Source organism: Ambystoma mexicanum, chromosome 4q (genome assembly GCF_040938575.1).
Source record: "Ambystoma mexicanum isolate Mex_15411 chromosome 4q, UKY_AmexF1_1, whole genome shotgun sequence".
Taxonomy (NCBI): domain Eukaryota; kingdom Metazoa; phylum Chordata; class Amphibia; order Caudata; family Ambystomatidae; genus Ambystoma; species Ambystoma mexicanum.
The window spans coordinates 629,679,482-629,694,951 of NC_090928.1; the positions used below are offsets into that span (position 1 = coordinate 629,679,482).

The 15,470-nt window shown below is 45.8% G+C and overlaps 1 protein-coding gene across 1 annotated transcript in view; it reads left to right on the forward strand.

Annotated features, from left to right (window-relative positions):
- The window catches only part of LOC138467883 (uncharacterized), a 232,962-nt gene that overhangs the window by 95,910 nt on the left and 121,582 nt on the right, over positions 1-15,470 (forward strand). The window contains exon 5 of the mRNA XM_069608181.1: positions 8,180-8,324. Coding sequence (XP_069464282.1) covers positions 8,180-8,324 — 145 coding nt within the window. The remainder of the gene's footprint in view (positions 1-8,179; positions 8,325-15,470) is intronic.

Here is a 15,470-nt window from a genome sequence, read left to right on the forward strand (position 1 = left end):
AACGATGGGTGCAGTGAGGGCTTTCTGGCATTGGTGACCGCTGGTGGCGGCAACTGCAGTCAGGGGTTTGTGACCCTTCTGTATGTGGTGACACCGGGCTGATGTCCCTGTGTTTCCACAGTCGCCCTGCCTGTAAGTGTGGCCTCGGTGTGAGACCCTCCAGCTGTAGGAGTGGGTGCAGTGGCCCTTACAGTGGTTCTGGTGGGCTGTGGAGTAGACAGCGGCCTGGACCTGCTGGTTTGCAGTGTCTCACGACAGGACATCCTCCTTGCCGTAGCCTGTCCGCGCCTTTGCAGGTGGTGGTGATCGCAGACCTGAGGGCCTGGATGCGCCACTCTCAGATTGGCCTACCCCCCCTCGTTCTCTTTGGATGCCTCTGGCGATGCGTGAATGCCTGTGGGGGACACAAGCAATGTCGTCAGGTATGGTTCCCTCACGTGTGTTGGCATGCAAGACACATTCACTATGGTACAGAGTGGGACACCATACATTTGGGCAGATGTTGGGCAGATGGGCATGGTTGGCCAGGTGAGGAGATTGCATGTGGGCCCAGCATAATGGAGATGGTTGCAGCAATGAGTGTGTGACACATGGCAAGTTGGTCTTTGACTTGTGTGTGGGGAGGGCAGGGTGTCCATGCTGGGGCAGCTCATGTTTGGCATGCATGCTTCTGGTCCTTCATGCCCCCATATCCCCCTGGGTGGCACGCAGCTTGTGCGGGTGGGTGTGGTGGCTTACTCCATGGCACTGGCATGGCTCTATGGGGCACTGCTGTGCAGCCAGCATGGTTGTGCTGTGGTATACAGTGATAGGCTAGCTGATCCCATGGTGGTATAGAGGGACCTGTAGTTCCCTGTGTCTTGTCTGCCTTGCCAACATGGGCCAGGACAACTGGGCCCGCTGGTGTGACTGCTGCACTGTGTCGTTGTTGCACACGCCCCCCAATACTGCTGGCACAGGGTGCACCAGCAGGGGTGTGGTGTGCATGGCACTTGGATAGGTCACCTTCCACCCCTTCCCACTGCTGTAACACAGAGGGGTGTCCTTGATGCCCTGCCACATGGATGCTGTGGAGGGTGGCTGATGTGCCACCCCCTCACTCAACCCTGTTGGCAGGCCCAGCTTCTGGGTCTGATGACATGTGTCCCTGTCCAGTGGGGCGTCTTATGCTAGACTGTCATTTGTGCATGCACTTGTGCTCGGGGGGGGGGGGGGGGCGGTTGACTCACCTCCTGCATTCTGGCTGCTGGCAACCGCTTCCGCACCTCAGACTTCCTCTATTCCCTCCATATCCAGCACTGTGCTGCACTTTTCCTCCCAAGCGGGGAGGACCAGTGGCTCCACAGTTCCTCCTCCCATCGCCAGGGACTCCTGGCAGTGTTGGCACAGCAGTCCATGCACTCTGACCCTGAGGTCGTTCCAGCATTTACAACAGTCCTCCCCGTCACAGGGTACGCTAGCCACAGGTATCCCTTTCTGGCTGATGGAGTACCAGGTGGCTGTCCTGCGTTGTGCTGATGTTTTCCATTGCCAAGTGCCATATAGCTCATCACTGTGAACAACAACCTATTCGGTGAGTACCACCAGCTCCCCCTCACTAAACTTAGGTTTCCTAAGATGCTTTCTGGCCACCTTGCCTCTGATCCTCTCTTGAGACATTCTGGCTTGTTTCCAGGACCGAATAGCTGCAGGAAGTGGAGATATTTGATGCATTGTGTTTTTCAAAATGGCCGCTGCAATGCTTCTAGTTCCAGCGATGATGCAATTTCCCCCAGCGCTATTAGTCGGTTGTGGTAATGCTATTAGTGCCAATATGTCGGCGCTAACCCTTATTTCGGCACCGTTTCTGCTGGGCGATAATAGGGTGCGAGTTCACGGCAGGTTGTGATGCAGCGCTAATACCGTGGCACAACCCCGCGATAACGCTATTTCCGCTCTGCGGATATTGCGCTGGATTACCTTCGAATTTGTGATGAGGCCCTATAAAAATACATATAACTCGTGATCTGCATTTACTCCTTCCCGGTTTGATTCCAATGAAAACATGCATTTGGCTTTCTCATCCTTTTGCTGCACGCGTGTCTCTCAGTGACACTCTCTTTCCATTTAGGGATCCTTTCTATGCAACACTGGCAAAAGGTGCACCAAATGGAGAAAATAAAAGACGCTAATTTCATTGGCCTAGAAATAATAGGTATCGGGTATTAATTAGTATCACAGAGGGTCTTCCCCTATTTTTTGTTTTCAGGAGTCTGCTCATATGTAGGGTATCTGTACAATACTCGTCTCAGAACAAAACGAGCTACCCCTGCCTCTTCTGCAATAAATCCAGTTACCAGGATTTCACGTGTAAATGGAACAGTACATTTTATTCTCACCACGCTGCTATGCAGAATACATTTATTATTAACATACAAATCTTTAAAAATCATTACTTGACATTTCTTACAACCATGAAGACAAATTAAGAGCAAATTATAGCCACAATAATATTACCCACATCGGTGCAAAAAGGCAAAAAAGTGCAGAGAAAAGGTTTTAGTAAATGTGCAAATCAGCAAGAATATCAAAAATTGAGATCTAATATCTTCAGCTAATTGTTTATACGGAAAGACACTCCCATATGGTGCCACAGTTGAACAAATTATACTTTCATCACATGGGTCAGATTTCTTGCACTATTCATTTGGATGGCTCAGAACTACACCCTAATCATTTCAATCTGGTGGTTCTAAAGGTTCTCACCAATGGATACAAACTATGCCATAAAGCTAGGATGTTCCTGTTCCAGAAAGGAAATATGTCTACACAACATGTTTCAACCAATAGCCAAGAGGTCGACCCATTCTCTGCGTCCTCCTTACGTACTGAACGGCCTTCATCAGGACAAGATATTATCTTCAGCTATGGATTATTCTGCACAGCTACCCCAAATCGACTCTAAAGATGTGTTCACATCTCACTCTGTGTGGAGAATGTAGAGGCACTTTATCAGCTTTTTCAAAAATTCATTGTGTGGTGAAGCAAAGCAGGTGACATATAGGTACACTACCAGAGACATCCTGGAATACCAATATCCTTAATCCTCATTTTCCAGAAGGGACTGTAAGATCATTCTTATGCATAAAATGCTTTCACTGTCAAGGTGCATCACACTCAGTCACAGACGATGAGGAACAAGTCGGTTATACAGACTTAATCAATGGGCCGAACACCCCCCAGAGAAGGGGTGAGGATTGTGTCTGAAGAATCAAGGCACACATCTCTATTCAGCTTAAAGCCTGCATTCAGCCGATTAGTAAATGAAGAAATCATCCAATAACTAACCGCATAATTTACACCACATTATGTAATCAAGAACACTCCTTCGCTTATGCAGACTCAGTATCATCAATGGGCTAGATCTACCTTATACTACTGTCAAGCAAGGAAAAGCCTGCACTTGTACTGGGGCTTTCCTTGCATCTCCCTCGAGTGATTACTCCCGAAGCTAGGGCTCAATGTCGCACTGGGTGCTTCGTTGCAATCCACGCGGACCGGAACAAATACTTTAGAAAGCACGATCAATGTGATCCAAGCACGATCCAACATCACTTGATCCCGATGCAATAACGTAAGTGCTGTAACAAAGTGAATAATCAATACCTTACAAGGCTGCAGCCAAAACAACAGATAAGACATCAATCCTACTTCTATTTCTGTGATCTACAGCAGGATCATATAAAATAGAGCTCAGTGATAGCTAAACTAGCCAGTACCACACTTATCGAGTTTAGTATTGGATAATCGGGGAAGGGTGGTTTTAAGAATAAGATAATGATCCGAGAGAATACTGTGATGCCAAAAATGTAGTCACCCTATCATTATTATTATTATTTTTATGGTATTGATTGAGCATGAACCTAGCTTTGGGAAGCAACGGCTGACTTTACAAGTAATAGGGGAAAGGACATGGTGTGGTAAGCAGAGATGCAAGTCGGAAGTGGCGGGCATCGGGCACATCTTCTGACAGACTGGTCTGCCGCCTACTCCAAAGGCAATATAGACTCTCCATCCGCTCGAAGAAGAGGGCCCATATCCAAGTCTGCATCTCTGGGGCCACTAACAACATGGGGAAACAGTTTAGAATCTGCAAGGAACTCGCCAATCCTTCTGCAGTCTCTACTTCTCCCCTGCCTTCCCTGACCCTCTGTACTTCACTGGCCTCCCACTTCTTAACCAGAACTCAGGACATCCTGTCCTCACTTCCCTCCCTCGTCCCTCCCCAGCACTGAGGCCTCCCTTGGCCGCCTTCTCCCCTTCCCTTCTACTCACCTCTTTCTCACCCATATCACCGGATGAGGTCTCAAGACAACGCCTCTCTATGAAAGTGCCCTCCAAACAGCTCCCCTGCTCCCCAGAACCATCAAGGGCAACATTGTCCCCCTTGCGCCAGCCTTGACTGATTTCTGTAATCCCTCTTTTGCCAATAATGCATTCCCGCTACCCCCCAAGTACTCCCTTGTGCATCCTTTCCTCAAAAAGCGCTCTGCCGACCCATCCTGCCTGCTAACTACTGCCCTATCTCCATTACCCCCTTCCTAGGAAAACTCCTGGAGAAGCTGGTCATCCCCCAACTGATTCAACACACTGAATCTGTTTGTTGGTTGTCTCCACGACCACTAGTCTGGCTTCAGAGCTGCTCTACTGAACACCTGTGAAGACTTGCTCTCAAATCTCAATTACAACCCTCCTTCCGTTCTTATCCTTCTGGATCTTTCCTCTGCCTTCGACATGGTCAATCATGCCACCCTGACAAATCGGCTCCGTGACACCCTTGGCAACACGGGCCTGGCACTTCTCCACTTGATCTCTTTTCTCTCTGATCGTCCTTCCCAGGTTCAACTGGACCCTTTTCTCTCCCCTATCACACTCTCCACCTGCGGCATCCCTAAAGGCTCTATCCTCTCGATGTGTGGCTCTTCAACATCTACCTTGCCCCTCCGGTCCACCTGTTCTCCTCCTTTTCTCCCCTCACTTCCAGTGTTATGCAGATGACATGCAGCTCTCCTTCATGTTTCCCACTAGTACTGCCTCCTCTTCCTCCTCTCTCATCCCTGACTGTATGACTGCTATTCAGGTATGGTGTGCTGCCAATGATCTCTGCCTTAATAGTAGTAAGACAGATATCCTTCTCATTGGGACCCCCTTCTTCCTCCTTTCCTCCAGCCCTCTGCCCACCCTCTATGGGACCTTCCCCTCACCCGCTTGTGAGGCAAAAAAACCTTGGTGTCATCCTTGACTCCTCCCTCTCCTTCTCGCCTCACATCGCGGACCTTGCCAAGAAAGCCCACTATCAGCTGCACCTCATCAGAGGCATTCCCCCTTTCTTCACCTTCCCCAGACACTCAATGTCTCCAAAGCTCTGGTCCTCGCTAGACTGGACTACTGCAACAGCCTCTTCCTCAGTCTTCTTTTATCCTCCTTCGCCCCCTTCAGCTAATCCAGAATAGGACTGCAAGACTTATCCTTGGCCTCAAGCCCAGTGGCCGCATCTCTCCAGCCCTAAAATCTTCCCACTGGCTTCCAATTGCTGCTAGGATCAAATTCAACACCCTCTGCACCATACACAAGACTTTCAGGGGCCTGGGATCCCGCTACATCCAACTCTCTCTCCCTAAATACCTCCCTGCTTGAGCCCTTTGGTCTTCTATCTCCAACTCTTTGCAGATCATATGCTTCTCTAAGCAAAGAGTGGGGGTAGATATCTCTCCTTCGCAGGAGCCTCCCTCTGGAATGGTTTTCTTGCCACTCTTAGGCTTGAGCCTGTCCTCCTTAAGCTCCCTCATGTCCCTCCTTTTCTCTTCTTCCTTCCCTCTCACCCTCCCCTGCTAACACCCTCATCTGCCGGAGTGACTGGCTGTCTGGTACCCGCTGAGTTCTACAGAGCAACAGGCTCCCACGCCCAGTCAACCCCCATCCTAGCACTTAGCATGTGTACCCTAAACCCCTGCTCCCCATGCAATTCCTTGGCACTTGCCCTCCTGGCCTCCCATTAGCACTCGCCTAGCCCCTGTTGCCCTCTCCCCCCCCCCGTATTTCCCCCCGTTCACTTGCACTCTTTTCCTCCCTACCATGCACTTCCCTTCCCACCATAGCTTTCGCATTTGCGCAGACTGGCACCCCCCCCACACACTCCCTCTCCCTCGCACTTCTTGTTACTGCACTTGCACTATCTGAATGTCACAAGGCCTAGTAGAACCGTTATTGTTATCTTTCTCCCTTGTCCCCCAGCCCCTTTTTTGTCTTGTGATGCCTTGAAACACCATTTGTTGTATAGGCGTCTTACAAATATCCAATGAAATAATAAATGAAGGCATCAGGGAGTGAACTGGGGAGGACAAGTGTAGCACTCTAGCTTTGTATCAGATAATTGAAATACAGCGACAGTGAGAATAACCACATTAAAGGCAGCGCCAATTTAATATAGTCCATCTGAATGCCTCTTTATTTGCTATGAGACATCATCAGTATACCAGGATCTAAATATCCCATCCAGTAAGGAGAAAGTGCTAGAAGGCAAACACAGCCGATAACTGAGAAAGTACAAGCTATTACTTTACTTTAATATATTTATAAGGCGCACCAGGTGACCCTGAGGCTTACGGGTGCCAGCAAACATACAAAGTATTGACAACAACAAATACATGGAGTATATTTGGACGGGTTAGGACGGAATCATCGGGAAAACCGAATAAAGTGAGAAACCTGTAAACAAGGTACGAGTGAGCTAAACAATATTACCATAAATAATGTACGTTTTCGGAAACCGAGGCAAAAATACGAGAGATAACGTTTGAGGAAGGCACAATTGTCGGTTTTTATAAGGAATAACTCATTTATTTGACCATGTAATTAGGGTAATTGCCGAACATGGCAATCATGACTTGGGTCTCTCAGTTCTGCACTCAACATACTGGGCCTCATTAGAAGGTTGGAGGTAACCATGCCGCTTTTAGCGGCATGGTTGCCTCCATACCGCAATCCGGGCCCGGGTTCCTCGAATGAGGAATTACCGGGCCATCGCAACCTTGGCGGACCCGGTAATTCCCCGTCTGAGGAACCCGGACCCGGTCCATTCCCATTCCCATTCGAGCCCCCATAGGGCTCGAATGGGAATGGGGATGGAGCTAACAACGGGCCCGTTAATGACGGGCCCGTTGTTAGCTCTCTGGTCCCCTCGCGGGACCCGGTAAGGACGCCTGGTTTTTCCAGGCGCCCATTGCGGGTCCCGCGAGGAGACCTTGTAATAGGGCGGAACGGGTTTATCGGCACCGGCACCTTTACCGGTGCCGGTAAACTCATTCCGCCAACCTTATAGTGAGGGCCACTGTCATTTTGATTGATTTGAATGTGTCTTTTTCTTGTTGTTTTTCTTGTGCACAGAGAGATTCATAACAGAAAATAGAGCAACCACACAAATAATTTTCACAAATTCAAATGTCGGCATAATTTATGGGTTTAGAATTGTAATCTACCAACCTAGGGAAACAAAAGTTCAATAAGTGGGATATATTTTTTCAATATCTCAATCACTAGTTAATTGTTGCATTGCTCGTTTAATATTTATGAAATGATCTTCCCTCCCTTGCATCCCTCATATAGTGTGGTTTGGCTGTGTTGTCTCCGGTTAGTCCACATCGTTCATTTTACCTTGATTCACGATTATCATTGTCTTGATAGTTTGTATTGTCTCCATTACTGTTGTTTTATGACTTACAAGATGCTATTTACAATTCATGTTATAAATAAATGTATGTAATAATATGTTAATAAAAATCAGTAAACAAAGGGAAAGAATTCTTGTACAACTCTAAAAGCCAGCATAGATGCAACAGTCCTATGAAGGTTTCTGCAAATACAGTTCGAATTATGTCTTTCAAAAGATCAATTCTGCAGAAGGCCCCAACAGGGGAGTGTGCACTCGTCAGTCACTTCTCTTTACAGCCTATACAGGCACTAGAAAAGTAGAGTGCAGTCAAGAAGTCCAAGTTGAAGTTGAAAATGTGCAGTATCACTTGCAAATGTTATGCGCAAACAAACCTTGTACACTTGTTATTTCCTTTCATGGTAAGGTGAAAAATGAAATGTCACATCGACTCCATAGAATTAAGCTTATACTCTTGTGCTTTCATTACAGGCAGGTCATTGCGGCCCTGGTCTTCCTAGCTCTCATTGCCTTCACAAATTATTGTGTGCTCTTCATTTCTTACCGTGCCCTCTACCTCAACGGGGAGTGGCTGCAGAAGAGTAGGAAGGCAGACCTGTGGCTCATCAGGATTCTCGTAAGTGCTTCCTAACCTCCTCATTCCATGCTGATTTACCTCAACGTCAATGACTTACCTCTGTAGTACTCTCTAAAAAGATTCCCATCGCTAGCCAGTATGCTATGCTTATTGCCCATACTACAAAGGGGCTAATTAAATGAATACATTTTTTAAAATTTTGAGTGGATGCATGTGGATTCACCTGTTTGAGTTGTATTGTTTGTGAAAACATTTGCCCTCTGAATATTTTTCTACACATTGAATATTAAGTGTCTTTTTTTAAAACGTTTGGACCAATTTAAAAGGTCCAAGTTTGGCCAATCTCAGTAGCTTTCATCACAAGAAAAGGCCTAAAAGCTGTGTCTTGCTCCTTAATTGCCTAGTTTCCTGTGAATATTTGTTTGGGGAGGCAAACCTCCTATTCAAAGACATCTCAGAAATCAAATCTCATCGGGTGTTTTTTTTAATGGCTAAAAAAGTGTGAATTCCATCATCGTCCTGTACGTTTTACAAAATGTATGTGACAACTGTAAGAGATATTTTGTGGAAGAGGATCACTTCAGTTGTAGTGCAATACAACTGAGCCAGAAGCCCATCAAGGTGTTGCAACGATAAACCCGTTCAGAGCGTCTCTATTCCGCCCAGTGGCACGCCCGGCTGGGTCTGCATTTTCCTTCTTCTCATCCTAACCAGCTGATCTCGTTGCCCTCTTCTGACTCCACAAACTGAGGCTCCACCCACTTGATTCAAATAATTGCTTACTCACTGGGACCCTTGCATATCTTTAAAATAGGTTATCACTGGCACATTGAAAGAATCATGTTCAATTCTTCTATAAAATGCAATATTATTCAATGTTTGGTACGAAATGCTAGATATACGAATAACAATGCACAACACTGAAACGAAGTGCGATGCCTGGTTCTCTCTAGAGCATCTTACTCAGGGCTTTAAGTGGGGTAAGAAATCGAGGGGGGGCCCTCATTTGGGGGCGTGGCTTGTGTGGGGCGTGGCCTAAAACGAACGCAAATCGTAAGGTAAGCAGACATATATATATATATGCATGTTATATATCTGTGTGCGTACCTTACTATGGTTTGTGTACTTTGCAAGCCATCTTTTCTAAACATAGAAATATGAAATATGTATTTCTATGTTTAGAAAAGATGGCTTGCAAAGTACACAAACCATAGTAAGGTACTCGCACAGATATATAACATGCATATATATATGTGTGCATACCTTACGATTTGAGTATGTTTTCAGGCCATTTTTTTTTTTTTTAAACATTTCGGTTTTATAAAAGATGGCTTTGAAAGTACACAATTCAAGCCATCTTTTATAAAGCTTTGACTACGGACAAAATTGTCCGTCGGCAAAGCTTTATAAAAGATGGCTTGAATTGTGTACTTTTCAAGCCATCTTTCATAAACCTCGAAAAATGTCAAGAATCCCCAGGTTCGCCGAGGGTTAAAGACGCCTCGGCGACCTGGGGAAACAAAGGGACAGTAACTGCCTCTGGTGACTTCTCGCGCGAGAGCCCCGGCCCACTTAAAGCCCTGATCTTACTAAGAAAAAGCTACTCCGTACTGCTGAGTAAGACTGGTGTAGGAATGAATGCCCTATGGAAAAAGTAGCTTTCTGACACATGATCCATTTAAGATACAAGGAAAGCTTGTATTTATCTTCTACAATTATTTCCTGACCAAGATCCTCTAAGGAATTTTCTTTTAATATTTATTTTACTTTACAGGTTTGTAAAGCCCCCCCAACCTCGCTCAGAAAAACAATAAAAAACAACAACATGAGGACCTCCCATTCTGTAAACAGGCAGAGGGACTCTGTCATCTGGGAATCCATCTACCGCTGAACCTAGCCGATCTTTTCACTGCCAGCTACCCACCCCTGTGGTCGGCAATTAAACAAGACATGGAACGATGGGCAAAATCCAGCCTGTCATGGGTTGCACGCCTCAATTCCATTAAAATGGTGATTCTTCCTAAATTCCTGTATTTATTCCAAATGCTCTCGACCCAAATACATAGGCCAAATACATAGGCCTTGAGGTCAGGCGGGCCCTCCTGCGCTACCTCTGGGCAGGAAAGTCCCATAGAATCACTTGTGATGTTTTGACAAGGCCCAAAGATGAGGGTGGAGTGAACTTCCCAGATCTAGATACATATTATAAGGCGTCTCAACTGAGGATCCTGGTTGACCACTTTGTGACAGGCCCAAAGAAATAGTGGGTAGCAATGGACAATGATCTTTTCTCCCCGGTTACGCTGGATGAATGGCTGTGGGTTCCCAAAGCACGCATCCTGAGGAGAATCTTGAATCACCCAGTCATGGGGGTACTGTGGGCCATATGGAAAGAGGGGGGTTACTTTAGATGGATCACGATGTGGCCCTCACCCCTAAGCTGTATCTGGGCCCCCCCACTTATGGATGGAATTGACAAACCTTTAGCCTTCCAACAATGGTATGAAGCAGGTCTGACCAGGGCAGGGCAGCTTTGGACAGATGGAATATTTATTTCTCTAGGAGAGCTGAAAGAGGCTCTGGGTATGAATGACCTCTCCCCTTTCCGATATCTCCAATTGAAAGGGGTCCTTACTGAAAACAGATGGGGGGGACACTCTTAGGAGGGACCTAACAGACTTCGAAAAGTTCCTGATCACATATAAGGAAACCAAAGGTGTGATATCTAGGCTTTACAGCCTTTTGTTGTTGTCAACCCCACGGGACCCCCCTCCTGCTCAGGCACAATGGGGAAAAAACCTAGGTATGCCCATCACTGACAGAAGAGGGACTAAAATGTGCAGACAGGCCAATCGCTCAACAGCTGTGCCCCAATATCGCCACCAAGCCCTGAAACTGATTCATAGATGGCATCACCCCCCACAAAGGATAGCCAGGATGAGGAAGGGATATGACCCATACTGCTGCAAATGCCACACTGAAAAGGGGGACTATATGCATATGTGGTGGAAATGTCATGTGGTGCAGGCCTACTGGAGCGAGGTCCTGTCTTGGATAAAGGAGGTGGATGGAATTGAAAGGACCCTGTCTGTCCCCATGGTCAATGTTGCTTGGTATTGAAGTAGAGGGAGGCCCGAAAGTAACCCATGACCACATGTTACAAGTCATGCTAGTTGCTGCCAGATGTTGGGCCCAAAAATGGAAGGCCACCGGACCTCCGGGGGAAAGGGAGTGGGTTACTAAACTCTGCACCATATACGACATGGAATTCCTGAACCACCTAATTGATGAATCTAAGACCAATATTGAGGGCTTATGGCTCCCCTTCTTTACGGGAGTGCAGTTGGAGGACTATGGAACACTTTAGACAGACCGCTGGACTTGAATACCGACCTCGGAGGACCCCACCCAGAGGAATGGGGGGCCTGACGAGACAGAGGACTAATTTCTGGACTGCCGGGCCCTGCGTCCTGAGCACCTGCATGATGACTACCCTTTGTTTGCAATGTATTATAACACAGTGTGTCGGACCCTTCCCGTAATTGTTATTCCAGGATCCATGAGGGGAAGAGGGAGGGGGAAGGAAGGAGGAGAGGGGGAGGGTGGAAAGGTTGTGATTGCTTTTGAGTCTACTATTGTGGTTGTACCGTTGTTTTGTTAATGTCATAACCCAAAACTTCAATAAAACTACATTTTTAACAAAAAAAACAACAACCAACTGAGTAAATGGCAATGTCTTCAGTTCTTTCCTGAAAGCTAGTAAGGTAGGTCACAAGCATAATGGCAGTTGAAATTAATTTTAGTTTAGAAATTCTGGTATATAGAGCACAAAACTTTGCTTCCTCATCTTTTCTGTTTTTGGAGAAGGAATTTCCTGTCGTAATGTTTCATTACACGCAGTAGTTCTAGTACCACCCAATAGCTAGGGTTTCTCTGCCAAATAGACAGTTTTACCCCAATGAACACCCTTAGAGAAAAGGCAGCCAATATTAAAAATGATTTGAGCCTCGAGGGGCAACCAATAGCAAATTCAAAGGATTGTCGTTAATAAAGCACATTTCCGATTCCCTGTTCTCAGTTTTGCTCCTGTATGAAAGACAAACTGGGGTGAGAATATAGTTTTAGTGGTGCGCATCCAAAGGACAACCCACCTGAAAGTATGAGGGAATACTAATGCCTGCACCACTGTTTGAAGATTTTCTAGGGGTAGGAAAAGGTTTTATTTTGTGTCAATAATTGTAATTGAAAAAAAAGCTGTGTTGGTCCTTTTTTGGACATGAGTTTTAAAAATGAGACTGGATACATGAAAAAGCCCAGAGAAGAAGGGCTGGCTGATGGCTGATAACGGAGGTTGGATGAAGCTCCACTGCACAGCCTTAAGCCTCTCCTGAATCACTTCTTCATTCGTTCTAAAGAAAACAGCACAAACTCTATTTCGGATGGATTTAGCTTCAGTAAAGCTGACGCCATACATTTTTTTTATTTGCATTTTTTTTTAAAGCGCTCACACAGCCTGGGGGCATCGAGGCGCTGTTATCGGAATATGTCTTAGTTGCATATTTATAACGTGCTTAATACCCAGAGGTTTCTAAGCGCGGACCCGGGGATCGAACCTGTGTTCCTTTGTGTCGTTTTGTTTCCAAGGCGAGCACGTTGCGCTGAGCTATCCTCATGATGACTCAATGCATGCACAGCATTTCTGCAGGCGATGGATATCAGCAGCCAACCATACTTGGAGATATATTTGAGTGTTGTCCGTGTACTGGTGGACAGAGAGACCTGCCATCCAGCTATCAGAGCTCCCAGCACCTCCATGTGCAGATTTAATAATTATGGAAACAACATCGACACCTGGGGTCCCGCACAGACCGCTACGAGAGGGGGGCAAATCGATATTTTCACCTACACATGTTGTGGGCAGCCTGAAAGAAAAGCAGGAAACCATTGCAGGCAGAGGCGTTGCTGGGAGGGGGGTCAGGGGGTTACAGCCCCTGGTCTTTTGGTTGAAGCCTCGGATAGAATCTCAGGGGTTACAACCAAAAGGCTAGCTAGCCCCGAGTCCCGGCATCCCCGACATTAGCATAGCCCCGGATTTTGTTCTGACCTAGCAACACCCCTGATTGCAGGACTTTGACCCTATGCCCACCCGTCTCTGCTGATTCAATCGTTCTAGTTGAAAATATCTTTTTCGAAAGATCTTTTTGATGACCTCACGGAGCGGTCTTTCTGGATTAAACTGTCACTCTCTGCCGCACATGAGGGCATGCAGGGGCTGACAGGCACGTCGGGACCCTGGAAGCGCATCATGAGGAGAATGGGTAAGTGTGTGTGTGTGTGTGTGTTGATTGTGTGTACGTATGTGTTTTAGTTTGGGGGAGTCTTGGGTGGGATGGGGTTGGGGAGGGTGGAGCTGGGGAAATCCCACAGGAGATGGTGTGGCGGGCGGGGGGCAGGCATATAGGAACAATGGGGGCCTCGGGTGGGGGAAACCCCCCTAATATTAAAATAAAAAAACAGCATTTTAAAGGACTCAATAAAAAAAGACCTTTTAAAATGCTGGTTTTATGATCAATAGGAAATTGGTTATTGAAAATCTATCTTTTTCTCTTGAAACCTTTTAAATTAAGTCTTTTCCCTTAGAACCGAGTCAATAGGATTGTCCTCTGGCCAATCATACCAAAAGCTACTGAGAGGTCCAATAGCGCGAGAAGGCTGTCCCCACCAGCATACAGTATCAGTAGGGCATCGTCCACCACCCCGAGGCTTGCAGTTCCTGGCACACACCTATATAAAACCAGATCGATATGGTAGCCTGGTCAATGGGTTACTTGAGCTGCAGTGGCATCACCTTTTCAATTACTTTCCTGAAAAAAAGATCGGTGTGTTATTGGTCTGTAATTTCCCCTAACCGAAAAATCCAAACTAGCTTTATTCATAAGGTGGAGAATACACAGAGCCTTCAAGTTATAGTTAAATAGGGCTTTGTTTAAAGAGGCATTTACGATTGTCAGAACAGCAGAGGAACCTCGTCTTTGAGACCTTTTATAACTGATGATGCCATAATGTCATCCCTGCATGCTGTAGAACTAACAGTTAAAGAGTAATCCTTCAAATCAATCATTTTAGAAGTGTTCCATACTGGCGCATATCTGTGCATCATTTAAAAGACCCAAGGATTCTTCTGCGGTGGCTGTATCTCAGTTTTTTCATCTGAATCTGATTGATAAAAAAGTAATTAAGATCAGTAGAATTCTGACCAGACTGTTCCTACCTCACCTCTGGAAAATGATTTGCCAATTGGTAAACCACTTTAGAAAAAGCATGAGGCTGATGAGACAATAAAGGTAGGGGTGATAAAATGAAAGATGACTTTTGCTGTTTATATATAAAGCTTTCTTTTTTCCAGACTAATTTCAAATTCCCCAAACATTCTACGCAACCTGAATTCTACGACAGTTTTTCTGCCTCCCTAACACTTCTTTTACTATGAAAAAGCATCTTTATCTAAATTATAGGATCTGTTTTATGAGATATATTGATCCACAAATGGGTTTGCCCCTCCAAAATCACAGATAATGTATTGAATTCTGAAACAGGTAGTGTCTTTCCCCTTTTCATCCCTAACCATCGCCTTTTCAGAAATGAATACAAAGTCTTAAATATTTGCCTTCTTGCCTTATGTAGATTGACTAACACAAAGTTGAAGTTGTAAAGTCGCTGGCATAGCCTTTAAATGCCTCCTAGATGTTCTTTTAATTTCTACCTTTTCTGACAAGTTGACATCACCTAAAAGCACATTGCATGAATTAATGGTAAAGGCTCATTGACAGATATTTGCTTCAGGTAAGAGATCTTAAAATCGGGTGGTCTACAAATTACAAGAAAAAATATAGTTTGTAACTGTTGTAAGGGTGCAGAAGTACAGGTTTGACATAGTGGTAGCATGTTTTTTGGCAAAGACTTTTATTTATGTGAAAGTAAGGAAAAGTATGAGGCGTTTCCCTACCTCACCAAAAATACTAAGGACTCTGTCAGGTTGTCTTGTAAAGTAAAATGTCCACCGTCCTATGTCCAAACCGATTTGATCCAAAAAGAGGCTTCTCTCGTTCTGGATACAGAAGTCTCTTCCACTTGTTCTTTCTTCGGCTCAAAATTGTAGCATCAAGTCTGGTGCACTATCCTGCC